Raw genomic sequence first — 24,470 nt, forward strand, 5'->3', positions numbered from 1 at the left:
GCTGCTGTTAGGGTTCTTGAGGTTTATGGCAAGGAGGGCCGCAAGGCTATTCCCGGGCCATGGCGCGCGGAGAATGTCCACCTCCACGCTCGCGTTCGAGGAGATGGAAGACAATGCAGCGCATTCCAAGGAGAAAACGGTGATGTTCCTGCACGGGTTGCTAGGGTCTGCCAGGAACTGGCGGGGATTCGCCAAGCGGCTCCAGTATGCGATCGATCCAGGTTCCTGATCGATCGTTTGTGCTGGATCTGTCCTGAAATTCGCCGTGGCGCCTTGCAGCTTGGAGAATTGTGATGGTTGATCTTAGAAATCATGGCCAATCCGGCGAGCTGGAACTATCACCCCCTCACGACATCCCTGCGGCAGCTAGGGACGTAGCAGATCTCATCAGAGCTCGTCCAGAGCTCCATCCCGACGTGCTGGTTGGGCATTCCATGGGAGGGAAAGTAACGCTAGAATTTGCGAAGTCCTCCATGGAGAGAAAGTATGGAAGCATGACCGTGCCTAGACAAGTGAGTCTTTTCTTTCTTCTTTCGTTCTCTCAAGTTGTTCTTACTATGGTCTTTCCTTTTCGTGGAACTTCCTCGCAGTTATGGGTTCTTGATTCTGTCGTTGGTGAAGTCCCAATAAAAAACGAAGAAGGCGAGGTGGAAAGAGTGTTGGAAACCATCAGAACTTTGCCTCAAGTCATACCATCACGCAGGTCTCCTCTCATTGTTTCATGATTTTCTTTGCCAGATTATAACGGTGTTGTTGTGTTCTTCACTAGATGGCTTGTGGAGCGGATGCAAGAGCTAGGATTCTCGAAAGGCCTCGCCAATTGGCTGGGCAGTAACTTAAAAGCAATATCACCCGGCAGCGAGGAGTCAAAATGGGTGTTTAACTTCGACGGCGCGTACTCGATGTTCACGTCTTACAGGTGCTTTGCTCGCAGCTCTCGATTTCTTGCTGACACTCTCCTCTCAGGAAAATGGATTACTGGTCTCTCCTGGAAAATCCCCCAGCTGGGAGTGATATTGGCATCGTCAGGGCGGGCAGGAGCGATCGATGGACTCCTGAGATCATTGCTCGTCTGGAAGAACTCTCGAGAGCGGCTCCAGAAGATGGTAGAAGGGGCAGTGTTACGTATCGTGTATTGGAGAATGCTGGTCACTGGGTCCATGCCGATAATCCCGAAGGCTTATTGGAGCTTCTACTACCATCTTTCCAGTCCTGAGGGTAAAGATCAAGGTGAAGACCCTGAGCGAGGTAGAGTTTTGCATACTGCTTACGTTCTTATACAGATAGTCAAAAACAATTTTTTCGATCTTCCTTGGCCGGCATGATCAAAGGAAGAAAGTTGCTTGCTCACGATGCAGTGTTTCTCAAGAGCACCGAAGAGCTAGACACAGCCCTTGGCCTTCAGTTCTTCGTCATACTCTTCTTCCTCCTCCTCCCGACGCGCCATCTCCTCTTCGTGAATCTCAGGCGTCCTACGAGCAAAACAAAGCACGAGCTTTCGATCGACCACACCGACTGGAAAGAGGCCTTACCAGTCGAAGATGAACATCGCGAGGAGCCTGTACACGTCGCGCGTCTCGTACTGTCGCCAGAGCTCAAGATAAAACAGGTCGCGCTCCTCCGCTTCACAAGCAGTGCTCTCGGCTAGCATGGCTGCATATGAATTCTGCATATGGGTTCCTGTGCTCCAGCCAGCGTCGAGCGAGGTAGAGAAAGAAAGGTGAGAGATTATCATGCCTCAAGATAGCGATCCATGCAATGATCGGGAGCATAGCGCTGGACGTACCATGATTTCTTCCCTATAGTGTAAACAATCGCGTCGAAACCCAGTGAGCGCCTTCCTGACCTCGAGTGTCTGGTAGACCGCTTCCCTCAAGCCGCCAGGAATTGCAGTGGGCTTCTTAGCAAATATCGCTTCCACCTCCGAGGTCTCTATACTAGCGATGGAGGGCAAAGGAAGAAAGCTGGTAAGGGTTGTCACCAGCCTTTTGTAGTTTCGAAATCTCGCAAGCATCAATTTAATTTAATTTGCAGTATGGTCTTGAGTTTGCAGACGAAGGACATTGGTTTATGTGTCTATGCAAGATCAAAATGACAAGCATATGGATACGAGGAATTACACTGTTTAGTCTAGACTGACATGAAACCCCCCACACATATGAAAGTATGAAGTTGCTTCTCTCACTTTTTTTGCTTTTGCTCTCTTTTTATCATCAACTATAGCTCCTCTCCTTAACTTCTTTCTAGCTTGGTTGGCTGAATTATTACTGGATGAGCTTACTCATTTGAGTTCATTTTTAAATTTCAGAAAGTAAAATGTCTTCTTCTTGGATAATCCGGAGGCTGAAAAGGATGACGGCGAACAAAAGAGCTGGAGTTCCTAAGAGAAGGTGACTTGAGCCACTCCATTCGACGCGAGAGCTGCGACCATCTCTGGAACTGTGACGAAAACAATCACTGGATTTCCCGGAGACGCGGCCTGAGCAGCAGCAGCGGCAGCGATCTCGCCCGAGGACGAGGACGAGGACGAGGACGAAACCGGCACCACCATCACGCTCTCCAGCCCCAGCTGCGCCTTGATCAGCTCCAAGTTCTCCTCAAACACCCATCGCTCGTCGAATGGCAGCCGCAGCTCCAGCGCCTGCGGCCCGACCGACAGCGTCTCGTCCTTCTTGAACTTGACGAACGGCATGCACTTCTTCTGGATCTGCTTGAAGTCCCCGGACTGTCCCACCGAGCTCTCGCGCAGCCGGGCCAAGATCTCCGCGTCCGGAGTGAACGTCTTGCTGCCGCTGTCGTAGCACGACTGGAGAATCTTCAGGGACTCCTCCTTCCAGCCTTCGTACTTCTCGGCTACGTAGATCAAGCCCGCCAGTGGAGCCGGCGCTGTTGGAGGCGCTGCTGCTTGTCCCTTCTTGGCCTTTTTCGAGCCGGCCAGGTGCTTCTGCAAGGCCTTCCGGAAGTCGGCAAGGATGGACTGGAAGAACTTGTTCGCTCTCTGAAGGGTCAAGTCGGGAGTTCCTGAGGCCGGCCAGCCTGCCGTCACTGCAAATCCTTCCTGGTGAAAGATCTCCGATCGGACATACTCGGCGTAGTGCGGACAAATTGGAGTCAGTAGCCGAGTCTGGACGTCCGCGAACCTGAAGATCAAGTCCCTGTTCATGCCCGAGGAGGAGCACGCCAGCCGGTACTCGTCCCTGGCGATCTGGAGATCGTAGAAACCCGACTTGAGCGCCTCACGGAACATCAGAGCTTTGTAGTTCTTCTCTGTCTGGTTGATAGCAATGTTGATCTCGTTCTCAAACACGCGGTCCGCGAATGTAGTAGGGGGTCCCTTCCTCAGATCCTTTTCAGCAGCAATGAGCTCGTCGCTCATCCAGGCCATCTCCTTCGTCAGGCGCAGGATGGCGGAGTTTGCCGTCAGCTTGACGAAGTTTGCATCGTCGACCGAGTCTCCAGCGTCCGCCAGGCCGAACCTCGTTGCATCTGCCGAGAAGTCATTCACAGCGTCCCGAATGGTGAGGAAGTTCCCAGTCGACTTGGCCATCTTCTCCCCGTTCAGCAGCAGGAAACCATTGCACCGGAACGAACGAGGCCACCTCTCCTCCGGGAACATGGCGGTGTGATTGTAGATGCTAAAAGTCAGGTGGTTCTGGATGAGATCCTTCCCAGAGACGCGCAAGTCGAACGGATACCAGTAATCAAACTCTTTCTTCATCCTCTGCAGAGTTTCAACCGGAATCTCGCTCTCTGGAAGAGGTCCCATGCCAAACACGAAGTCCCAGACTTTCCTCGTCATCTGCTCGGGCTTCACAGCATGATCACCTTTGCCATACAAGTCCCCCTCCTGTAAGATATGTGCCACCGTGTAGTACGCCATGTAGATGGTTGAATCCGACAGAGACTCGATCAAAAAGTCCTGGTCCCAAGGAAACTTTGTGCCCAGCCCGAAAGAACGCGAGCAGGCCCATTGGTTCAGCCATCCAAGAGCGTGCTCGAACAAGCGCCTCGTTTCGTCGCTGTAGAGCTCCATCTGCGTCAGGCATTTTTCCGCCTGTGACTTCCATTCCTCCTCACCATACTGTAAGTACCACTGGTCCGTCAAGGCCACCACACACTCGTCTCCTGACCTCGATATCACTTTCTTTTCGGGCTCGCTATAGATAATAGCTTGGCCTGACTCCACCAGCAACTTCTTGATCAGCGGCTTCGCCTCCTGGACTTTCATTCCGGCATAGTCACCCACCAGCATCTTCCCGTCTGTGAACCCCTTCAAGTACGTCATCTTCTTTGCAGCTTCCAGATCATCCCGGTTGTTCTGGCTCTTGATCTTCATGCTGATGCAGACCGCTTCCGCCGACTTGTCCCCGAATTCCGGAATGTTGATGATGGGAATGACTTCGAAAGGTAGCACCCACTCGTCTCGGACGTTAAACTTCGCCCGCAGCCCAGGCTTCGACTTCAAATCCGAGAGTGCCATGTAGTCGTCGGGAGAGTCGCTTGGCACACTCGTCACAACTCCAGTACCTTTGTCCGTCTTGATGGTCAGCATCGGCAGCACGTAAACCACTGGATTCTTTGCAAGCGGAGAAACCACCGCCAAACCGATCAAGTCCTGTCCCTTGAGTTCCACCAGGCACGTCGGTTGCTGCGGAACCCGTGACAAGTTCTGATAAGCCATGTTCAAGGCAGCCCGAGCCGTCACCACGAAAACTTCCGTCTCGCTGACTTCATAAGCACCGTAGTCACCGTCTGCCAGAACCCATGCATTTGTTTGGCCATACATGGTCTCCGGCCTCAAGGTGGCAGCTGCCAAGAAGACCTTCTTCCCTTCCAAAGCCTTGAGTTTCCCTGTGAAAGGAGGCTGGACCTCCATTTTGATAAGGACGTACTCTTGAGGAGCCACACCCTCACCGGAAGCTCGATCGTGGTCGGCACAAGGCTGCCTGTCCAGAGGAGAATAGATGGCATACCGCAAATCCTTGCCCACCTTCTTCTTCTCACGCAAGTGCTCAAACTGCCACCTTACGAAAGAGTCGTAGTAAGGATTCGCCTCTGTGGTGATGAAAGAGCGTCTCCAGTCACAGCTCAGGCCGAAGAACTTCAAGTCGTTCTTGGCGATGGGCGGAAAATACTCCAGCCAGTAGAGTGGATCCCGGAACTTGGCAATCTCATCGTCCTCCAGACCCAAAGACCTCATGATCGTCCACTGATACTTGGAAGCACCGGACTTCGCCACAGCCTTGCTTTTCTTTGCTTTGAACTTCACCTCCACTGGAACCTCTTGAGTGGCCTCTTCTTTGTTCGCAACTGGAGCTGGAGCTTCTGCTGGAGCGTCGTCCGTCACCTCTGTAGGAAACACTGGAGGACACCCAAATTCTTCGCTCTCGCGGACCAGCTTATCGGCACAAGCCTTGATCGGCATCCCTGTGCAGTGAAATCCCATTGGCAGCAGCACCTTCGTGCCACAAAGCCTCTGGAACGCCGCGGAGAACTCTAGCTTGGAGAGCGAGAACGCGTGGCCCAAGTGAAGCGCCCCATTCATGTAGGGGTATGGAAAATTCCCGAAATATTTCTCACCGGGCTTGGGCGGCTCGTCGCTCGCATCGACCTCGAAGATCTTGGCGTCCTCCCATCGCTTCTGGATAATCTTCTCGATACCCAGCAGCTTGTCACGCCGCTCGGTGCTCATCTTCTTCTCGGCGCCATCGCTGGCCATCCTGGATCGATGAACAGAGAAAATGCGACTTAAACCACGGAGGATCTCTCGGCGAGCAAGAAAACTCACGTCGCGATGCAGCGAAGGATGCGACGTAGAGAGCCTCCCGTGTTGCCGCTACAGCAGCGCCGCCGCCGCCGCCGCCGCGCAGTGAAGCTCTCGTTCTGGTAAACCCTAATCCTCACTGGCAAGGCACCTACGATGGTCAAGGGTTCCATACCTATCTATCTTGAGCAAGGCGAGTCGCTTTCTTAATGGCTAAGCAATCTCTGGACGTGGGTAACGTATTTTTTCATGCGTTTTGTTACACAGTTCTTTTGCGGAGGCGACATGGAACTCCTGCAAAGGTAGACTTATATTTTTCTTTTGTGCAGTCATTTCTACCTTGAGACTGATTTGTGCTATCATCCATCGTTGGTGCCGTGGTTCTCGCAAGAAAATTCGGGCATCTTATTTAAATCCCTTAGTCTCATGCTGCTTGGGGGTGCTACTAGACCATGGAAACAGTATATGAATGAATGAATGAATGAATGAATGAAAGCTCAATCAACATGTTACATGGGAGTTGGACTCCATACTAATTATTAAGAAAATTGATATGAAGTGGAAGCCACTTTTTATTCAATAATTATATATCAAAACTTTTGTGATAGTTTCAAACTTGCATTTGACTATTGATTTTAAATTATACTCTACAATAAACTCTTGGAGCTGGATCTTCTTAACTAATTATATAACTTTCTCTGAAGGAAAGTTGGACTATTAAAATAAATTGCTATGTGTTGCATATAGTAACACTTGGTTTGTTTAATAATAGTGTTATTCTTACTTATTAATTCAATTGGTTAAATAAAGTTTATAATTAGAAGCATGTTTGTAATTTATAAACACAAAATTATTTTTATTGCATATCAACCATTAAATGATGGAATAAAAAATAATATACTAGAAAGGGTTTAATTTATAAATTATAAATATAATATTAATCTAAATGAATAACAACCTTTAGATGGTAAAATATTCTAGAATATTCAAGCATATTCTAGGTATATTCACTACCATACAGGTTTGCTTAAGCAAACCAAAAATACCAAGTTATTCAACCCTAAACCAAATAAACTTAAAAACCTTTAAATGTACTATAATAGTAATTACTACTATGGTAAATTTAAAGAAGGGTACATCAGAGTTGGTTTTTTTTTCTAAGAAATTTATTTTAGAAAAAAACCCTTAACTTATGAGGGAGAAGTATTAGCCAAGAGTAACTAGTTATACAATTGTTTACATAAATGACTTTTTATATTATAATTGAGATATACTTAATTATAATATAAAAAGTCATTTATGTAAAAAATTGTATACTTGGACTTTTAAGGATGTTATGGATCACTAATTAAGTAGCTTTAGGAGGTCTTTGTTCTAAAAAATAATTTGCTGCACATTATATATAGCAACACTTGATTTTCTTAATACTGTTTAGTATTATGTTTTGGAACTAAATAAACTAGAATCTAAAAGGTATAAAATGAAAATCTACTATTGTTCTCTAGGAATTCAATTGATCAAATAGAAGTTTATAATTTATAAACAATAAACTAAAATATAATAAAAAGTGTTTTAGAAAGTTTATAAACTATTAACATGTTTATAAATTATAAATACAAGATTAATCTTAAGAATAAACTAAAATATACTACAAAATTGTTTTGGAACGTTCGTGCAATCCACAGTTGCGGGATTGCTCAGGGGGATGTATAAATATAAAGCATATCCCAGAATCCAAACATATTCATGATTTGATTTAAGCAAACCAATAATTTTTACATTTTCCACAAACATATTTGATATCTTCTTTTTCTTTTGACAACCAAAAAGTGTCTCTTTGATTGAAGTAGACTTCTAGTTTCTATTGCAAACATTTGACCTCTTCTACTTTATATTTCTAATTGAGAGTAGAGAGTTTGATGTTATAGATTCTTCTAATTCTTGTTGAGGTCTAGACCTTTGTCATTCACTATCCAAAACTTATCTGCTTTTGACGATCTAAACTAATAAATGACTTTGCACATTAACTTATAAGCCAACTCTAAGCCTACTTTTAATAACTCAGAATTTCTATGCAAATGTTCACAAGATAAACCATATAGCATCAATAACACAAGAAAATGGAAGATTTTCTTGTTTGTGTAGCATGGCCACTTCAGGTGAACATTAAAACAGTTTACCTTAGAATACTGTTCAAGATAGAAGAATAACATGTAAAAAATAAGAACTAAATAATAACAATATCTTCCTAACTAATAGGAAATCCTAGAATGTACCTGAAGATTCTATAAAGCAAACCATATTGAAATGTTTGGACAGAGAAGTCGAGCTATAAAACAATTGATCAAGCGCTATTTGATGTGGTTCATGTTACATTTACAAATTTTCGGACAGAGCGATGACACTCCCCTCCCGCCCAGCATTTGCAGAGCAATTTCTTCCAATCATTATATTCTACGATAGGATCTAGCAATGCCTCAGTGGAAATGTGACGTGGCAAATTTCTAGGGTCAGGGTGATCGTTTAAAACACGCGTCGGATAGTTTTAGGACTTATCTGGGCATGGCTATGGCGAACGATGGAGGAGGCACGGTGGTCTTTGCGAGCGTGGGACGATCCCACTACGCCTTCGACGCATTCGCGCTCGATATCGCCACGCTCAAGGAGGAGGTACTCACCGACGGCGTCTCGGTTAACTTCAATGCCCAATTCGTGGAGGACGATCCGGTCTCTCTGGAGCTCCTGTGCGAACACGATCCATTGCCCAATTATCACCAGGGGGAGAAACCCAGTGCCGTGATCTTCGTCTCGGAGCGAACAGGAGCTAGCAACATCTTCCTCCGCCGCCAGTCGCTCACAAGTAAGTCCGATCGTGATGATCACAGCTCCACGCTCAAGCTCGGCAGCCTCGACGCTGGCGATGGATTCCTCTACTGCGATCGCCCCTGCGTCGCTGGCGGTGGAAGGATCATCTTCGCCTCCACCAAGAGCTCGCCGGAAATCTCGCAGAACCTCCGCCAGCCTAGCACCGCCATCTTCTCGGCGTGCCTGAGGATCGGCTTGACGAGGCGGCTCACTCCCGAGGGCGTCGCGGACTATAGCCCGGCGCTCTCGCCCTCGAAGAAATGGATCGCGGTGGCCTCCAACGCTGGCAAGCCGTGGAGCGGCGAGATCCACGAGCTGGAAACGTCACTGTGGATCTTCAAGGCCGAGGATGGATCGTCTCGAAAGATGGTCGTGGAAAGAGGAGGATGGCCAACTTGGTCGGACGAGAGAACCATCTTCTTCCACAAGAGATCCCCCGAGGACGACTGGTGGAGCATCTACAAGGCTGTTCTTCCGGAGAGTCTGGAAGATCTCGACGCCGCGAAGATCGATCAGGCCGTGGAGCGAGTGACACCACCCGGAGTTCACGCTTTCACCCCGGCAGCGTCCAGGACGAGCAACTGGATCGTGGTGGCGACTCACAGGAGCAACACCACGTCGCGGCACATCGAGCTCTTCGATCTCTCTAAAGGATCGTTTCTTCCCGTCACCTTGGAACTCCACCCCGAGCTCCACCACTTCAATCCTTTCGTGTCCGCCACCTCGGACACTCTCATCGGCTACCATCGCTGCCGCAACGATGGATCCATCGTCCCAACGCTGGAACACGTCGCTTGCCCCGCGAACAACGACATCACTCTCGTCCGGATCGATGGCGCGTTTCCATCCATCTCCAGCGACGGAGCTCTCATCGCCTACAACACCGACTTCGAGGCCAGCGATTCCGGAGTGATGGTGGCCAAGCTCGACGGATCAAACCGGAAGAGGATCCTCACAGGCCTGGCCTTCACGACGTGCTGGAACCCATGCAAGCCCGGGACGATCTACACCAGCGTCGGCCACATCTTCGCGGAGGAGCGAGCGATGGTTCACATCGTCTCGCTCACTTTCGACGTCACAGCGCTCGAGGATCACTCCAGTTCTTCGAGTTCTACGCTGGAATCCAGCGTCAAAGTTCTCAGCAAGCCGGGAACCAACAACAACGCGTTCCCGAGCTGCTCCCCGGATGGCAAGAACCTGGTGTTTCGATCCGGGCGCTCGGGCCACAAGAACCTTTACATCATGGACGCGGAGCTCGGCGAAGATGGTGGAATCCGAGCTCTCACCGAGGGTCCCTGGGTGGACACCATGCCGTGCTGGTCGCCGGATGGAAACTGGATCGCTTTCTCCTCCTCGAGAGACGGTCCCTCCAACGAGTTCTTCGCCATCTATCTCGTCCACCCCGATGGATCTGAGCTCCACCGAGTCTTCCCGGAGAGCTCCACGAGAGGCCGATGCAACCACGTTTGCTTCAGCCCGGACTCTCAAACGCTGCTCTTCACGGCCGACTGTGGTGGTATCTCGGCCGAGCCAGTGTCCCTGGCTAACCAGTTCCAGCCTTACGGAGAGCTCTTCTCGTGCAAGCTTGATGGATCGGAGCTCCGGCGATGGACTCACAACGCGTACGAGGATGGAACGCCTTGCTGGGGGCCTTTACGCCTTGATCCTTCCTCCATCTCCAAGCAAGGGCAGGAACTTCACGCAAACTTCCAGGATTGTCTCTGGTTGAGCGCCGTGACTGAGAAGATGAAGCAGTACGCTGCTGCGTAGTAGCGTTCTCTCTTGCGATTGACAATAACTTGGCATCCTCCATCGCCAAGAGCTTGGTTTATCGTATTGGATACTTGCATGAACAAGACCCATGGCTGAACTGATGAAAGCTTCGATCGTCCCTGAGCGTGATCACCCTGTCCGCCACCTCGGAGATACACTTGATCACCTCGTGGCAGTCTTGGCACACGCCGATGTTCTTGACGATCCTCAGGGGCGTCCCCTCGGGTGTGGAGATCAATCCAAACACCACCGCCACCTTCTCGCTGTGGTACGACAACAAGAACTTCTTCTCTTGCTCGCCGTGATCGTGCACCTTCTTGATCGGATCCCGCTCGTACCCGGCCTTCCGGATCTCCACGCACAGCCTCTCGAGCTCCGCAAAGATTTCCTCCTCCCTCGGAAGAAGACGATCATCACCCGCGAAGAACTCGTACACCCGGTTGTTGATCTCGATCCAGCTACACCCCGGCTGCGTGATGAATCCCCGCTCCACCAAGCTCTGCCGCGCGTTCCTCACGTCGTCCCACTTCCGGCTCAGGCAAAACACGCTGGCGAGGAGCGAGTACGCGGAGCCGGATCTCAAGCTCGCCAGCCGCGCCGCCACCCTGCGAGCTCGTTCCAGATCGCCATACGTCCTACAAGCGCTGAGCAGCGTCATCCACGTCGAGTGATGCGCTCCCAGCGGCGCCCTCCTCATGAGCGCCTCGGCCTCGCGGATCCACCCCGCGCGGCTCAGCAGATCCACCAGGCACGCAAAGTGTGCCTCGGTGGGGGCGATGCCGTGGTCGTGGCGTAGCGACGTGAAGAACGCGACCGCCTCCCGGACGAGGCCCGAGTGGCTACACCCCGCGATGGCGCTCACGAAGCTCACGCTGTCCGGCTTGACGCCCTCCTGCTGCATCGAGTAGAAGCAGCGCAGCGCCTCCTCGGAGAGCCCGAACTGCGAGTACGCTGCCACCATCGCGCTCCAGGCCACCACGTCGCTCGCTCGCGCGCGCCGGGCCTTCGCAAACTCGGCCTTCGCATCGGCCAAGCTCCCACACTTCGCGTACATGTTGATCACCGAGGTGGTGAGAAGATCCGCGCTCGCGACCGCTTGACGATCGAAGAGCCCACGCTCGAGCATCCGGGAGTGCGTCAGGCGGCCGAGTCCCAGCGCCGCCAGGCTCGCGCAGGCGTCCAGGATCGAGAGGAACGTCACCGCGTCCGGGGCTACGCCTTGCAAGCTCATCCTCGCGAAGATGCCGAGCGTCTCCTTGCCTTGATCGCGAAGAACGTAGGCCGCGAGGAGCGCGTTCCACACCGTCACGTCTCGGACGTCGCGCATTCGATCGAAGGCTCGCCTGGCCGCGTCTGGATTGCCGCACTTGCCATACATGTCCACCAGCGCGGTCTGGAGGACGGGGTCGAGCTCTATCCCGCTCTCCGCGAGGCGGTCGTGGATCTCCTCGCCGAGCGCTAGCGCTTCCGAGCTCGCCCGAGCTTCGTCCTTGCCGGAACCAGCGATCGCAACGCACGACTCGAGGAGGTTGACGAAGGTGAAGCTGTCGAGCTTGACGCCTTCGTGGTCCATCCTCTTGATCACCGCGATCGCTCGCTTGCCATGGCCGTGCCGGGCGTACGCTGCTAGCAAAGTCGTCCAGGAGATCTTGTCTCTCGTCTCGATCCCTTCCAGCGCATGCCTCGCAGCTCGGAGCTTCCCACACTTGCCATACAGGTTGACGAGCGCATTCGCCACGGCGTTGTCCGACTCCAATCCCTCGCCAGCGACGATCTCGTGGACGATCCGGCCCCGGGAGATGGATTGCATCCACGCGCAGGCATCGATGACGCTCACGAGAGTGATCTTGTTCGGCCGCAGCCCATCCAAGTCCATCTCCCCAAGCAAAGCGAACGCTTCCTTGTAGCGATCGTGTCTGGAGCAAGCCGCGATCATCGTGTTCCAAGTCACCGTGTTCTTCGCCTCCATCCTCTCGAACACCTCCCTCGCGAGATCCACCTCGCCACACTTCCCATACATGTTGACGATCGTGTTGCCGAGGATCACATCGTCGCCAAGGAGCCCATCCGCGACGATCCTCTCGTGGATCGACTTGCCCAGCGCGATCGCCCCCAAGCTCGCGCACGCATCCAGGACGCTCACGAAGGTGATCGCGTTGGCCTTGACGCCTTCGTGATCCATGCGCACGAAGAGCTCCAAAGCATCGGCCGGATGCCCGCGCTGGGCATACGCTGCGATCATCGCACTCCACGACACAACATTCCTCACGACCATCGCATCGAAAGCTCTCCTCGCGTGGATCACACTACCGCATCGATTGTACATGGTGAGCACCGCGGTCGCCACCACAACGTCGGATCCAAGCCCGGACGCCTCGCAAACCGTGCGGTGGAAGAACTCCCCCTGCGACAAATCCCCCAGGCTCGCGAATGCGTCGAGGATGGCGATGCACGATACTCTATCCGGCGCCACGCCCTCGAGCGCCATCGCCCGGAAGATCTCCAGAGCCCGGGCGTGATGCCCATTCCGGGCATACTCCGCGATCGCGAGATTCCAGGAGAAGGGGCTCCTCTCAGCCATTGCGGCAGCGTCGCCATGGATTTCTACCGGGAGATTCTCCACTGGCGAGCCGGCAATCTGGGCGTGGACGATCTTGGAGCTCCCCAGCAGTGCCGCGCGCTCGCAATCGCTGGCTGGGAGTGGATTGCCTTGCTCGTGGTAGCCCTGGCTATGGATCCACAAGCATTGGAGCCTGCCCTTGCCTCTCTGGCATTGGCGCAACATGAATGAGACGACATGATCCTCTCGGGGCGAGTTTTAGGGTTTTTGGAGGATGGGTTGATTTGGGCGGGAACGCGATGGCTTCGTGCCCGGCAAGATCAGCGCCAATCCATCCCATCGACAAGGCATCGATTCACAGGATCTGCTCCGGCCAGGTGATTCTAGATCTTGCCACCGCCGTCAAGGAGCTCGTCGAGAACAGCCTCGATGCTGGCGCCACCAGCATTGAAGTCAAGCTCAAGGAGCACGGAGGGGATGCGATTGAGGTCTCGGACAATGGGTCTGGCGTCTCCTCCGATAACTATCAGGTCTTCTTTCTTTCTCTCGATCTCTTTGTTCTTCGCAAGTTCTCAAGTGATTTTTTTTTGCATTTTTTCAGGGACTTACGCTCAAGTATCACACGTCGAAACTCTCAGATTTTTCCGACTTGCAGTCTTTGACGTCGTTTGGATTTCGCGGGGAGGCTTTAAGCTCCCTCTGCTCGCTGGCCGACGTAAGTATTCTTACAAGGACCAAAGAGGACGAAACGGGAACTCGTATATCTTACAACCGCGCTGGTCTCATCGTTTCTAAAGAGACTGCCGCTCGCCAAGTCGGGACTACTGTGACCGTCTCAAAGCTGTTCAGTCCGCTCCCCGTGCGGCACAAGGAGTTTTTGCGAAACGTGAGGCGGGAGTACAGCCGCATGATCGCCATTTTGCAAGTAAGGATCGAGTTTCCTTGTCTTTCTTCGATGTTCTCATCGCTTCTTTGACAGGCTTATGCACTGATTTCCAAAAATGTTCGCCTGGTGTGCACGAACTTGGTTGGCAAAAGCAGTCGCTCCACGATTCTACGCACACAGGGTGGCTCTGTCAGGGAAAACATCGTCACCATCTTTGGTCCCAAGACGATGGCGTGCTTGGATCCTATGGACATCAGCTTGCCCGAGGACTTAAGCATCGAAGGCTTCGTTTCGAAGCCGGGGTCCGGCTCTGGCAGAGGATCGAGCGACCGCCAGTTTTTCTTCGTCAATGGACGACCGGTGGACTTGCCAAAGTTTAGCAAGCTGCTAAACGAGCTCTATAAATCTTTCAACTCACAGCAGTACCCGATGGCTGTGCTCAACTTTCGGCTTCCAACAACGGCGTATGACGTGAATGTAACTCCGGACAAACGCAAGCTCTTCCTTCACTCGGAAAGCTCGTTCATGGACGGTCTCAGGAACGCTCTTGGTAACTTATACGCTCCCAGCAAGTACACGTACGCGGTCCATGAGGTGGAGGAGCAGAAGTCCTATATGGCGGACTTGCAAACTCAGGTAGATATCGAGGCTGGAGTTGAAGAAGTTGAAGCTAGTGAAGAAGAACAGAATGAAGATGAAGATGACGAAGCGGAGCCAGAAGCTTCGAAGCCTCTGGACTTTTTCGCTTTTTCTCATGAGGATGTGAGCATCAAAACATCTGTGAGGCCGGCCAGGGTGGCACTTGCGGACAAGAAATGTTCCGTCCAGGGGAAGCTGACTGGATTTGTTTCGCAAAAGAGAAGAACTGAAGACTCCAAAGAGCTGCTTAGTGAAGAACCAGTGCTCAAGAGACGCGCAACGACGATGGAACTCAAAACTCCTCCAAATGCTTTTCCGAAGGAGAAAAACTTCGAGACCGCTAGACAGGCTGATCACTCGTCGAATCCACAGAATGGATCGGCGACAGATGGTGAGGCTCTTGGTGAAGAATGTGGAGGCCTTCTAAGTGAAGCGCCATTGCTGAAGAAGTGTGCAAAGGTGGGACTTGTGCCGAAGTACTTTGCTCCCAAACAGCAGGACTCTTCTGTGCAACGTCCGAAGCCTGGTCGAATCAGCGAGCTGCCGAAAAATCCTGTTACTCTTGAATCTGACGACGATGAGGAGGATTCTAGACCTTCCGAAGTTCAGGTACGCATCTTTTTTTGCGGTTTTTTTTTTTTAACTTGGTTTTTTTTAAGGTTTTGCATACTAAGGATCAAGATAAGTCGCCCGAGCCTCCTCATACTCCCGCTGAAAAGGCGAAATGTTGCAGCGGGACTAGATATAAGCGCGATAGCTTGTTATCCGAGGAGGTGAATCCCGTAGCATCCACGGAAATCCGAGAGGTCGAAGATGACGAAACCGAAAAAAGCATGGACAGGGCCGAAGCGTGTGCGAGAGAACTTAGCTTCGATATTGAGAAAGTGCGGGGCAGGATACGAAGAGGTTTGTTTCAATACAACAAAAACTTCTCCGCCAAAAGTGCGAAAGGAAGGTAAGGTGTTAGTATTTCTTACACACATCATGATGTGATATTTCGTGAACAGGTCCTTCAAAGCGGCCACTTTAAGTCTCGAAGGCCCAGTTCAAGATAAAGAGGCAGCGTTGGCCTCAGCAACGAAAGAACTCGAGCGCTCTTTTCGGAAAGGCGATTTTAATCGCATGAAGGTAGTAGTAGTAGTACGCTTTGCAAGTTTTATCTCCTTACGATACAACTCTTGACAGATAATTGGTCAGTTCAACCTTGGATTTATTATTGCGAGGCTGGACTCTGATTTGTTTATTATCGATCAGGTAGCTTAATATCAAGTTTCTTTCTCTGGAGCAAAGCGTTTTCATTATTTTCAATTCCGTTCAGCATGCGTCGGACGAAAAGTATAACTTTGAGCGTTTGTCCAAGTCCACAGTCTTAAACCGGCAACCTCTTCTCAGGTGTGACCTTTACTTTGTATTCATTGGTTTTTTATAATTCATGTTTTTCAACAGGCCAATGCCGCTACATTTATCTTCAGCGGAGGAAATCATCATCTCGACACACATGGAAGTATTCAGGTGCACGAGGAAACAAACAGGAAATCTAAAGGAATGCTCGAATTTTTCCATGACAGGCAAAATGGCTTCGATTTTACTGAGCAAGAGGACGCGCCTCCCGGGCAAAGGATTCTCTTGTCTGCCGTTCCATTCAGCAAAAATGTTACCTTTGGCGTCTCAGGTAAACTTAGAACGCTGATATACCAATCTTTGTTTTTCTTCTCTGCTAGATGTCCAAGAGCTAGTGTCGCTCTTATCGGAAGATTATGGGAGCAGCTCCTCCCATCTCGTCCAGCCATCGCGGGTGCGCTCAATGCTGGCTTCACGCGCCTGCCGGTCGTCGATTATGATCGGCGATGCCTTGAGTAAGAAAGAAATGGAAAAGGTCAGTGCACAATTTCGAGAGAACTAAAGTTCTATTCACTCACAAATTTTTGTGTGCTTTGTGTCCAAAGGTTGTGAGGCATCTCGCAGACTTGGACGCGCCTTGGAACTGTCCGCATGGACGTCCCACCATGCGGCATCTGTATGATCTAAACGCCAAGAAAAAGGCTTTGCTGTCACCGTGATAACCTGTAAGTTATGTACAAAGCTCCATTTTGCAAGTAACCGTAGTCTTATTTCATCGCTAGTTTTGCTAATTCTCGAATTTCAGGAGACCACAGCTGCAAATGGCTAATAGAAGGTTTGCGATTATAAAAGGACTCTCTTCTCGAGTAAACTTACATATGTCAGAGATATAAATCTATGAATCTTCTCTTCCAGATGTGCAAGAATAAGTGTCGCTTCATGGACGTCGCACCATTGTATGGTCTAACGAAGGCTTCGTTGTCACGGTGATATATCGTAAGTTGTATGGTTTTTCCTGTACAGGCACGTAGAATGCCACTTACATCGTTTTTTTTTTTTGTTTTCGTTAGCAAGCGGGCAGTAAATTCTTAAGAGACGAGATTTATAAACAAAGCATCACCTTCCATGGAAACAATTCAGTATGGAATAGTACCCAGGCCTTCTCCATCGTGAATCAGGCTCTCGGTAAGCCAGTACCCATCCCAGCTCCCTCCAACCATCTGGAAAACTTTCGGGTTAAGCTCTGAGAAGCATTGAAGAAAAACCAGTCACCTGGACGAGAGTAAACTCGAAAGTCCCCTCTTCGTCAGGACGAGCACCCTGGATCCATATTCTCTCCTTAAGCGAATGCTGTAAAGCAAAAGAATCTTCATCATAAGAAGCGAAAGAGAAGCCATACCTCTGACACTCGTAAGCTACTCAATGTGCGTCTCTCCTTGTGACCGAGGAGCACTCTGTAAGTTTGATGATGATAAATGCGTCTAAATCTCTCAAACTATATCGTGAAAGTCAAGAGCAAAGCCAAATGGATTCCATGATCTTTCATACTCACTTGTCCTAGATCCAGGTACCGGCCGAAGTAATTTGAGCGGCTGAATGGATCGAAAGCAGCAAACTGGCCATCCAAGAAAAGAAAAACGATCAAGAAAGAAATGGAAGCGAGCAAAACACAATTCTACCCGATACATGACTTCGATTCCATGATCAGGATATGGGCGATCGTTCTCTTGGAGAGCATCCAGCTGCTGGAGTATCGTGTCTTCCGCCGTTAACTACACCGAAAGAAAATCCTCATAATGGATCGAAAATTCACGAAAACTTACTGCTAGAGTCGGTCCGAGGGGCTTCTTTAGCCGTGATTCACCCCTGGATAGCGATTAAGAACAAGAAGATCCTACAGGAAGCTCTAGAAGACTCACCACGTCGCGGGAAGAAAATCTGGCACATCCATTTTGGAAATCACTCGGCCAAGGCGCTGGCGCCTGGGAAATTGCTGCCGCTGCCATGGCCCCGCTGGGGGATAGATCGAAGAGCTCAAGTGATCGATGGAACCTAGAAATCTAGCGCCTATTTCCAATGCCGCCATTCAAATAAACTAGACTACGTTTCCCCTTGTAGAGGCCACGCTGGCATTAAAACTAGTGGCTGTAATGTAATGCTTTTAAAATATTTTAGGGTTCTAGCGAGCAATGGCTCCTCCACCTCCTCGCAAGGCGCAAATCTCACAGGAGGCATTCGATGCCGCGGTGCGAGAGAATGTGGAAGATTTTGAGATGGAGGAGGGTGAGGCGATCGCTGATGCGGTGCACACATTCCAGCTGCAAGGCGTCGATCTCACAGGTGCGTGTGCGCTGAGCTCTATCTTTCTCTGTTAATCGATGTTGATCTATCTTGACGATCCGGCAGGGATTATCACCGACGGACGCGGCAAAGAAGAGCATCCTGTGATCCTAGCGATCAAAGACCTGAAACTGGCCGTGGACGACAATGCTGGTATGGATCGTCTTTGCGAAGCGCTCGACAAGCTGAGGCTGGCCTCTGCCGGCGAGAACGCTTCCATTGCGGTGAGAAATGGCGCTGTTGAGAAAGCTGTGTTGGCTTGCAAGCGTTTGATTGATGAAAACAATGCTTCATACGTTTCCACAGCGATGAAGACGCTTCTCCCTCTCTTGAATGGTAAGCTGACCAAACAGAATATGTCTGGTGCTGGTTTCTAACGAGCCATTTTTTTTTTTCGTTTTTTTTTGTCTTCCAGATGAGCAGTCCAAGAAGGATTTCTTCTCCTCCGCTGGATGCGAAGTGATTCTAAGTTTTCTATCGAGACACGATGACTCCAGTGAGATTTCAATGCTCTCAGCAGCAGTGATCGCGTCATCAGCATCAGGATCCGAGATGCTTAAGGAGGAGTTTATGCATTTAAAAGCGGATGAGAAGCTGATAAAACTTCTGAGGCGCTACGTAGAGAATGCTGAAGTACTAAGCAGTGCTTGTGACGCGTTGAAAGCATTGGTGTCTCCCGACGATACTAACGTGCTAGCTTCAAACGTAAGCAGCAGTTAGATTGATTCTTCTCTCAATTTTTTTTGGTACTGTCTATTCTACAGGCCTTTAAAAACGCCAGAACAATATGGAAGGCAGGAGCTGTGAACGCTGTTTTGGAGACGGCTTCATCCAACCGAAAAGATCCTACACTGTTGGTGACACTTTGTGCGACATTGAAAGCTATGGCAGTGAATGTACGTATCATTTTTGTGAACTCTACCATTAGACTCAAGTTCTATGTATCAACAGGAAGAGATCTGTAAATCAATCACGGGGGATAATGGACTTGAGCTAACTTTGGAGTTCGTGGACGAATCTGCAAAAATGCCAAACAAGCTCTTGGCTAAGAATGCGTGCTCACTGATAACGCAGGTGAGACTACAATTTTTGTCCGGTACAGTCTAAGTCGGTTGCTGATGGATTTTTGTCCCGGGTGGCAGCTGGCATTAAGTGATGCCAACAAAGATGCCATTGTTTTGCAAGGAGGATGTCAAAAACTCGTTACGCTAGCTTCGTGCTATTCAGAAGACGTTTCAGTGATTCAAGAGGTATTTGAAAAAACTGCCTGCGTAAATTAGAAAGCTCTGACCGTGCCCTCTGGCAGGTGATGTCTGCTATTGCTTCCATAACGTTGAGATCCCCTTCAAATGCTACCAAAGCAGTCGAGGCTGGCGCGATTGACTTAGCGGTGGAGATGATGGACAAGCACCCGCAGGCCCCAGGCATGCAAAAGCAAACGTGTCACATGCTGCGAAATCTAGCGTCACGGAATCCCGAGAACAGGCAATGCATTTTTTTGTCTCCCACCTTCGTGCATGCCTCTCACTTATATTCTTTTGCTTGTCAGGGCGCTGATACTGGAAAGGGGCCTTGAGAAGCTGATAAGAGCAGCCAAATCCAGGCATGCCAGCTGCAAAGACGCATCTTCTGCTGCGTTGCGAGACCTGGGCCTGGACAATTACAATTAGAGAAAGAGGTACATGCATTACGGCAAACGCGCCGACTGATCAAAACGCTTAACGTGAGTCTGTCGTTGTTGAGTGTAGATGGGGAAAGTAGACAAACAGATTCTTAGCGTTCCACATCAACCGGTCGAGGAGAAGATGAGAAAATTCCGCCAGGAAGCATCTCCGCGGGAGGGGTGCGTCAAACACCAACAACTTGGACGGACGTATGTCAACTCGACTCCCGTGTCCAACACTTTGGCGGGGAAAAGGCGGGTGGACGGAGCTACTAGACAAAAGCCGCAACACCAAAGCAACACGAAAAGGCGGAGGAGGAGGCAAATAAGAGAGGGGAAGAGCAAGAGGATCCCAACCAAGACAAGCTAACCATGGATAGATGGATGGACCACACAAAAAGTTCGCCGCAGTGACGTGCGAAGGCCCCCCCCGACCCCAACAGGTAAATGTGTGGGACTGGGAGAACAACACAGCGACAACGAACTCGCCGCTCGCACGCACGTACACACGTACGCATCGCCTCAACTTGTCCTCCCCGGCCGGAACCAGTCAATCTAGATGGATTTGAACCAGCAACCACCGGATCGATTGAGTGATGGAGATAAACAATTGCCTCACCGCAGCAGCAATCCGTGAGTTAACGCTGGTTTAGTTTCATCTTTCCTGCTTTTAAATACGTTTTTGCGTTGCAGAGCATTCAATGGCGCTTTCTCTTTTCTCGCGGCCCGATTGCGATGTCGAGAAAGGAGCTGCCGAGCGAGAAAGCGCTCTCATCCTCACCCAGCTCGCTCAGCAAAAACGCAATCCAGGCCAGTGACCATCAACGATCGAGACGACAACACTATCAGCACCTTTACAGCGCTGCCGAGCGACCTTTACGTCTATCTCGCGCACCACAAACACACCGGCTCAAATTATGCGGACAAGAGACCACTTAAACCTCTATCCCCAACTGTGACTTCTCCGGCACCAATCTCGCGCGCAGCACGGCTCTCATCATCATAAATCAGCTCTACTTTCAATGGTAGTTGGCAGCAGCTGACAGGTCGGTCTTTCTTGCCGCAAAAAATTCTCCTATGCTTGTTTACTAATCCTTCTCTCGTTTTTCTTTTCCAGAGATTCTGTGCGCTATCTATGATCACCAACATCAACGCCACCCCACGCAATTATCGCTGCCATCCCAAAAGAGCGACTCGCTGCCCTGCCCGGACGACGCTGCTAGAACAGACTGCCAAAAGCAACAAAGACGCAGAGGAAGAGGAGTGAATCAAACGAATGCCTCATTGCTTGCTTGGCATTGCAGCACTGCTCCATCCAGGTATATTGGCTCTCTAGAAAACCACCTCTCTTTTTTCCCGGCGGCTCCTCTCCATTGATTTAATGTTCGTTTGTGTGTGCGCGGGCAGAGAGTCCGGACAGTATATAGTTCCTTTTAGCCCCGCCTTGACCAGCCTTGACCGGCCTTGACCCAGAGCTTTTGCAATTAAAGCTCTGCCAGATGCCATGCCCGCAGCCAGACAGAGCGCGCCCAGCCCCTCATTTAAGATTCCTCCATCTCATCAAAGCCCTGGCGCTGCTCTTCGTCATCATCCTCCTCGTCTCCTCCTCTTTCGCCACCACCGCCACCACCAGCGCCGCCGCCGCCGCCATTCTCCTCCCGGTCCTCCCAGTCCGGCACCGGCGTACAGTCGCACTTGTGCCGTATCTTCCAGTCCAAGGCCTGGCACGCCCTCGAGCAATAATTTACCGAGCCGCAGGCCGAGCAACGCCGGAACTCGTGCCGCCGCGACTCGGGCCGCCCACAGTTGGAGTGCGAGCACAGGCGGAGCCCCGACTCGGGCGGCTTGGCCACGAACCAATCGACCATGAACCGGTTTGCTACGTGCAGCTTGGGTGGAGGAACGTTGCAGCCAAAGTCACTGAGTAGCGAGCACCCCCCGCTCTGGAGCAGTGTGTACACCGGGTGGCACTCGATCGCCGATACTGTTGCTGCTGCTGCTGGCGTCGATGGTGGTGACGAGCAATACAATCCTCCTCCGGAGTTACTCGTAATTGGCGACAAGAGCATCGATCGTTGGTGCTGTTGGTGGTGATGCTGGTGGAGTTGGGTCCTCTCGGATTGCTGCTGCTGATGATGATGATGATGATGATCCTGGGATTGCTGGAGCAAAGGCGACGAGGAGGATGATTTGGCCAGCGCGCCTTTGCCAAGGACGGCGTAGTAATGCAGGTGGTGGTGGAGGCATGCCATGGCGCCGCCCTTGGCAGTGAGGTGGAGCGCCGCCTCCATGAAGCGGCGTGGCGACTGCGCCACCGCCGCCGCCGCCTCCCTGGTGTTGGCCTCGAGCAGCAGTCCCCTCCCCTTGACCACGTTCTGGGCGACGCCGTAGCCGTCCTGCAGGCAGTGGCCGAGCTCGCGCATTGCATCGACGTGGCCCAGCGACGCCGCCCTCGCGCACAACGCAACGCCCGCCTTGAGGTCCTTGTCCTTCCTGCTTCCCCCGCTGCCATTGAATTGGATAACCGCTAAGGAGTGGAGCGCCGCCGCGTGGGACGCCATCGCCGCCTTGGCCATGAGGGAGGCGCCGCCGCCTCTGTTATGGAGGCAGTAGAATCGAATCTGGAATAGAGAGGAAGTCACAGAGTGAGTTTCTTCGTCGTGGAACTAAAGAAAAGGCGAGGAAACATCGGATAACTGTCCATAAGGGAGGAAAAAGTAAAGACTTTGAGATCGCTGTAAGAGCGTGGAAAAGGGAAAAAAAAACGCGAGAAAACGCATCGTAACGTTATCCATCGAGCAGGGAAAAACCAAACGAAACTGGAAAGGAAATGAGTGAGCGATGGATTGTGCAGGAGCTTACCATTCCCACTGTGTAACAAGCCTCGATGTTGCCAGCGTCGGCGCACTGCTTGAGGAAGCGCGACGATCCATCAGACCAGCTCGATGCTTTCACGGCCAGCGCGGCGGTGGATGCGTTGGCCAGGACGTGGGGATTCGTGGCGGCCGCGCAGAATCTCCGGCAGCTGGAAGGGACGAAAGGAAAAAAATCAGTCCTTGATCAATAAGGGAGAGGCGAAAAAAATGGAACTTACGTGAGCATGGTGTTGACGAGATCGGCCGGCGACGACGCCGTGGAGCTCACCGCCGTGATGATCGTGATGAGCACGTCGTCGTGCAGGGAATCGAAGAAGCACGGCGCTCGAGCGGCTTTCGCTGGCCGGTCGGATGTGCCGCTCGGCAGCCGCCGCTTCTGGACGCTGGGCTTGATGCTGAAAGTGATCCCATCGGAAGGAGAGGGATAGTTCCCCCGCCGAGTCCTCATCCCCTCTCTCTCTCTCTCTCGCGCAAGATCGCTCGAAATATTTCTCTTCTTGGAAGAAAAGATCGCGAGAAGGAGCGCAGAATAGAAAGAGAGGAGGATTGGATTGCGAATTCCCGGATCTTCTAACCAATGGAAGCGCCTGGGGGATTGACCTGGGAAGAAAGAAGAAGAAAACAAGCCCCCCGGGCGACGATCTTTCCAAGGCGTCGGGCAATCCGACGCCGAATGCTTGCAAAATCTTCCTCCTGCTACCTTTGCTAACACGGCAGCATCGATCGAGATCGATCGAGAATCTGCCGCCAGGCGCGCTCTCGAGCTCTCCCTCTTCCTGTGAGCTCTCCGCCAAGCCCTAGCGCCCAGCCAGGCGGCTTTAAGGGAAGAAAACAAAGCAAGGAAAAGAAAAGGAGAGAGACGAACAAGGAATGAATATACAAAATATATGGCGCCATGGGTAGCAACCACACGCACGAGGCAGCACATTCCGTAGCAGAATGGCCCCCTCCCTCGCCCACGCACGTCCACATTCTCAAAAGAGAATGTCATCCCGATTGGGGGCACCGCGGTGACGGACGGCTGCGATCTCCCGTGGCATTACGGGGCCGGTCAAAGCCTCACGGAGCACGTGGACGGCGGGAATCTCTCACCGCCGCACGCGGCTTACCGCGGCCACCGCACGGTAGCCGCGGTAGGCTTCAAATCGCTATCTGGCGGTATTTATTTCGTTTATTTTCTTTTTGCCCCTTTCTTTGCGTATGGATCTCAAGCTCTAGACCTCGTGGTCTTGACATGAATAATGCCAACGAAATTTTTATAAGGTTTCAAACGTTTAAAGTATAGGCCGAATATTTTACTTTCCAAGGGTGGTGCACTCAATCCACCACTTGAGGGGGAAACTTGCACACAAAACCAAGAAAAACTCGCTCGAGCTTTATAACTTGAGCCCTACGCAGAGTGGCGCGTGGTTTTCTTTCAGACAATGGACACACAGAGGAAAACAATAAGAACCATCCCCGGCGGCTTCTAGAATCTCGCATGATTTCCAATCCCCTCATTTCGTCCAAGCACACTGTTAGTGTTGTGGCTTGGCGGCTTTGCTTTGGGTTTCTCCAAGGAATCACTCTCCTCTACGTAAAGAGAGAATGTGGTCAATTCAGACGGATTGAATCGTCCAAAGAGGCGGGCTGCCAAGTGACCGTATAGAAATTCTTGAGTCTCTCGATTGACTGGGTGTGATCTTTGTTCGTTGACAAGCAACATTTTTGGTCGCGTCCAATGCTTTGACACCGTGCTTTGATTTTTAGATTTTTTCCATACA

At 51.2% G+C, this 24,470-nt stretch overlaps 8 protein-coding genes across 13 annotated transcripts; 4 read left to right on the forward strand and 4 right to left on the reverse strand.

Moving 5' to 3' along the window:
* The first annotated feature begins 16 nt into the window (after nt 1–16).
* On the forward strand, nt 17–1,349 carry LOC9649278 (protein ABHD11). 2 transcript variants are annotated; one of them, XM_024659036.1, is made up of 6 exons: nt 17–221; nt 280–512; nt 591–703; nt 770–919; nt 967–1,230; nt 1,284–1,349. In XM_024659036.1, the coding sequence occupies exons 1-5, from the start codon at nt 26–28 to the stop codon at nt 1,214–1,216; spliced, it is 942 nt and encodes a 313-aa protein (XP_024514804.1). In that variant the 5' UTR covers nt 17–25; the 3' UTR covers nt 1,217–1,230; nt 1,284–1,349. The 2 variants fall into 2 exon arrangements, with proteins under 2 accessions (XP_024514804.1, XP_002985151.2); XM_002985105.2 differs by having other exon boundaries at nt 967–1,308.
* An 883-nt stretch (nt 1,350–2,232) lies between these two features.
* Nucleotides 2,233–5,979, reverse strand: LOC9649279 (leucine--tRNA ligase, cytoplasmic). Its single transcript, XM_002985224.2, has 2 exons — nt 5,789–5,979; nt 2,233–5,720 (listed from the first exon to the last, which is right to left on the reverse strand). Exons 1-2 carry the CDS (start codon nt 5,935–5,937, stop codon nt 2,381–2,383), a joined length of 3,489 nt encoding a protein of 1,162 aa, XP_002985270.2. The 5' UTR covers nt 5,938–5,979; the 3' UTR covers nt 2,233–2,380.
* A 2,347-nt stretch (nt 5,980–8,326) lies between these two features.
* LOC9649499 lies at nt 8,327–10,399 on the forward strand. Its single transcript, XM_024659107.1, has one exon. The coding sequence runs from the start codon at nt 8,327–8,329 to the stop codon at nt 10,397–10,399; it is 2,073 nt and encodes a 690-aa protein (XP_024514875.1).
* Nucleotides 10,400–10,417: 18 nt separating this feature from the next.
* Nucleotides 10,418–13,200, reverse strand: LOC9649280 (pentatricopeptide repeat-containing protein At2g33760). The gene has a single exon (XM_024659091.1). It carries the CDS (start codon nt 13,185–13,187, stop codon nt 10,458–10,460), a length of 2,730 nt encoding a protein of 909 aa, XP_024514859.1. The 5' UTR covers nt 13,188–13,200; the 3' UTR covers nt 10,418–10,457.
* Nucleotides 13,201–13,239: 39 nt separating this feature from the next.
* On the forward strand, nt 13,240–17,015 carry LOC9649500 (DNA mismatch repair protein PMS1). 3 transcript variants are annotated; one of them, XR_002990149.1, is made up of 14 exons: nt 13,240–13,492; nt 13,564–13,887; nt 13,942–15,096; nt 15,147–15,442; nt 15,495–15,615; nt 15,673–15,741; nt 15,806–15,879; nt 15,934–15,999; nt 16,056–16,159; nt 16,209–16,363; nt 16,434–16,553; nt 16,634–16,663; nt 16,744–16,824; nt 16,899–17,015. XR_002990149.1 is itself a non-coding variant. In XM_024659092.1 (12 exons), exons 1-11 carry the CDS (start codon nt 13,262–13,264, stop codon nt 16,545–16,547), a joined length of 2,709 nt encoding a protein of 902 aa, XP_024514860.1. In that variant the 5' UTR covers nt 13,240–13,261; the 3' UTR covers nt 16,548–16,553; nt 16,634–16,757. The 3 variants fall into 3 exon arrangements, 2 of the variants coding, with proteins under 2 accessions (XP_024514860.1, XP_024514861.1); XM_024659092.1 differs by lacking the exon at nt 16,899–17,015 and having other exon boundaries at nt 16,634–16,757; XM_024659093.1 differs by lacking the exon at nt 16,899–17,015 and having other exon boundaries at nt 16,644–16,757.
* Nucleotides 16,912–17,972, reverse strand: LOC9649281. Its single transcript, XM_002985226.2, has 7 exons — nt 17,748–17,972; nt 17,652–17,694; nt 17,508–17,600; nt 17,381–17,443; nt 17,228–17,323; nt 17,101–17,178; nt 16,912–17,048 (listed from the first exon to the last, which is right to left on the reverse strand). Exons 1-7 carry the CDS (start codon nt 17,912–17,914, stop codon nt 16,965–16,967), a joined length of 624 nt encoding a protein of 207 aa, XP_002985272.2. The 5' UTR covers nt 17,915–17,972; the 3' UTR covers nt 16,912–16,964.
* A 44-nt stretch (nt 17,973–18,016) lies between these two features.
* LOC9649501 (armadillo repeat-containing protein 6) lies at nt 18,017–21,270 on the forward strand. Of its 3 annotated transcripts, XR_002990148.1 has the most exons (11): nt 18,017–18,168; nt 18,235–18,504; nt 18,584–18,873; nt 18,933–19,064; nt 19,120–19,242; nt 19,311–19,418; nt 19,475–19,653; nt 19,718–19,846; nt 19,917–20,464; nt 20,525–20,877; nt 20,949–21,270. XR_002990148.1 is itself a non-coding variant. In XM_024659072.1 (8 exons), the coding sequence occupies exons 1-8, from the start codon at nt 18,018–18,020 to the stop codon at nt 19,836–19,838; spliced, it is 1,374 nt and encodes a 457-aa protein (XP_024514840.1). In that variant the 5' UTR covers nt 18,017; the 3' UTR covers nt 19,839–19,898. The 3 variants fall into 3 exon arrangements, 1 of the variants encoding a protein (XP_024514840.1); XR_002990147.1 differs by having other exon boundaries at nt 20,525–21,270; XM_024659072.1 differs by lacking the exons at nt 19,917–20,464; nt 20,525–20,877; nt 20,949–21,270 and having other exon boundaries at nt 19,718–19,898.
* LOC9649282 (F-box protein At1g67340) lies at nt 21,096–23,552 on the reverse strand. The gene is made up of 3 exons (XM_024659071.1): nt 22,926–23,552; nt 22,694–22,856; nt 21,096–22,452 (listed from the first exon to the last, which is right to left on the reverse strand). The coding sequence occupies exons 1-3, from the start codon at nt 23,153–23,155 to the stop codon at nt 21,373–21,375; spliced, it is 1,473 nt and encodes a 490-aa protein (XP_024514839.1). The 5' UTR covers nt 23,156–23,552; the 3' UTR covers nt 21,096–21,372.
* Nucleotides 23,553–24,470: the final 918 nt, after the last annotated feature.

Source organism: Selaginella moellendorffii, unplaced genomic scaffold, assembly GCF_000143415.4.
Source record: "Selaginella moellendorffii unplaced genomic scaffold, v1.0 SELMOscaffold_66, whole genome shotgun sequence".
Lineage (NCBI taxonomy): Eukaryota > Viridiplantae > Streptophyta > Lycopodiopsida > Selaginellales > Selaginellaceae > Selaginella > Selaginella moellendorffii.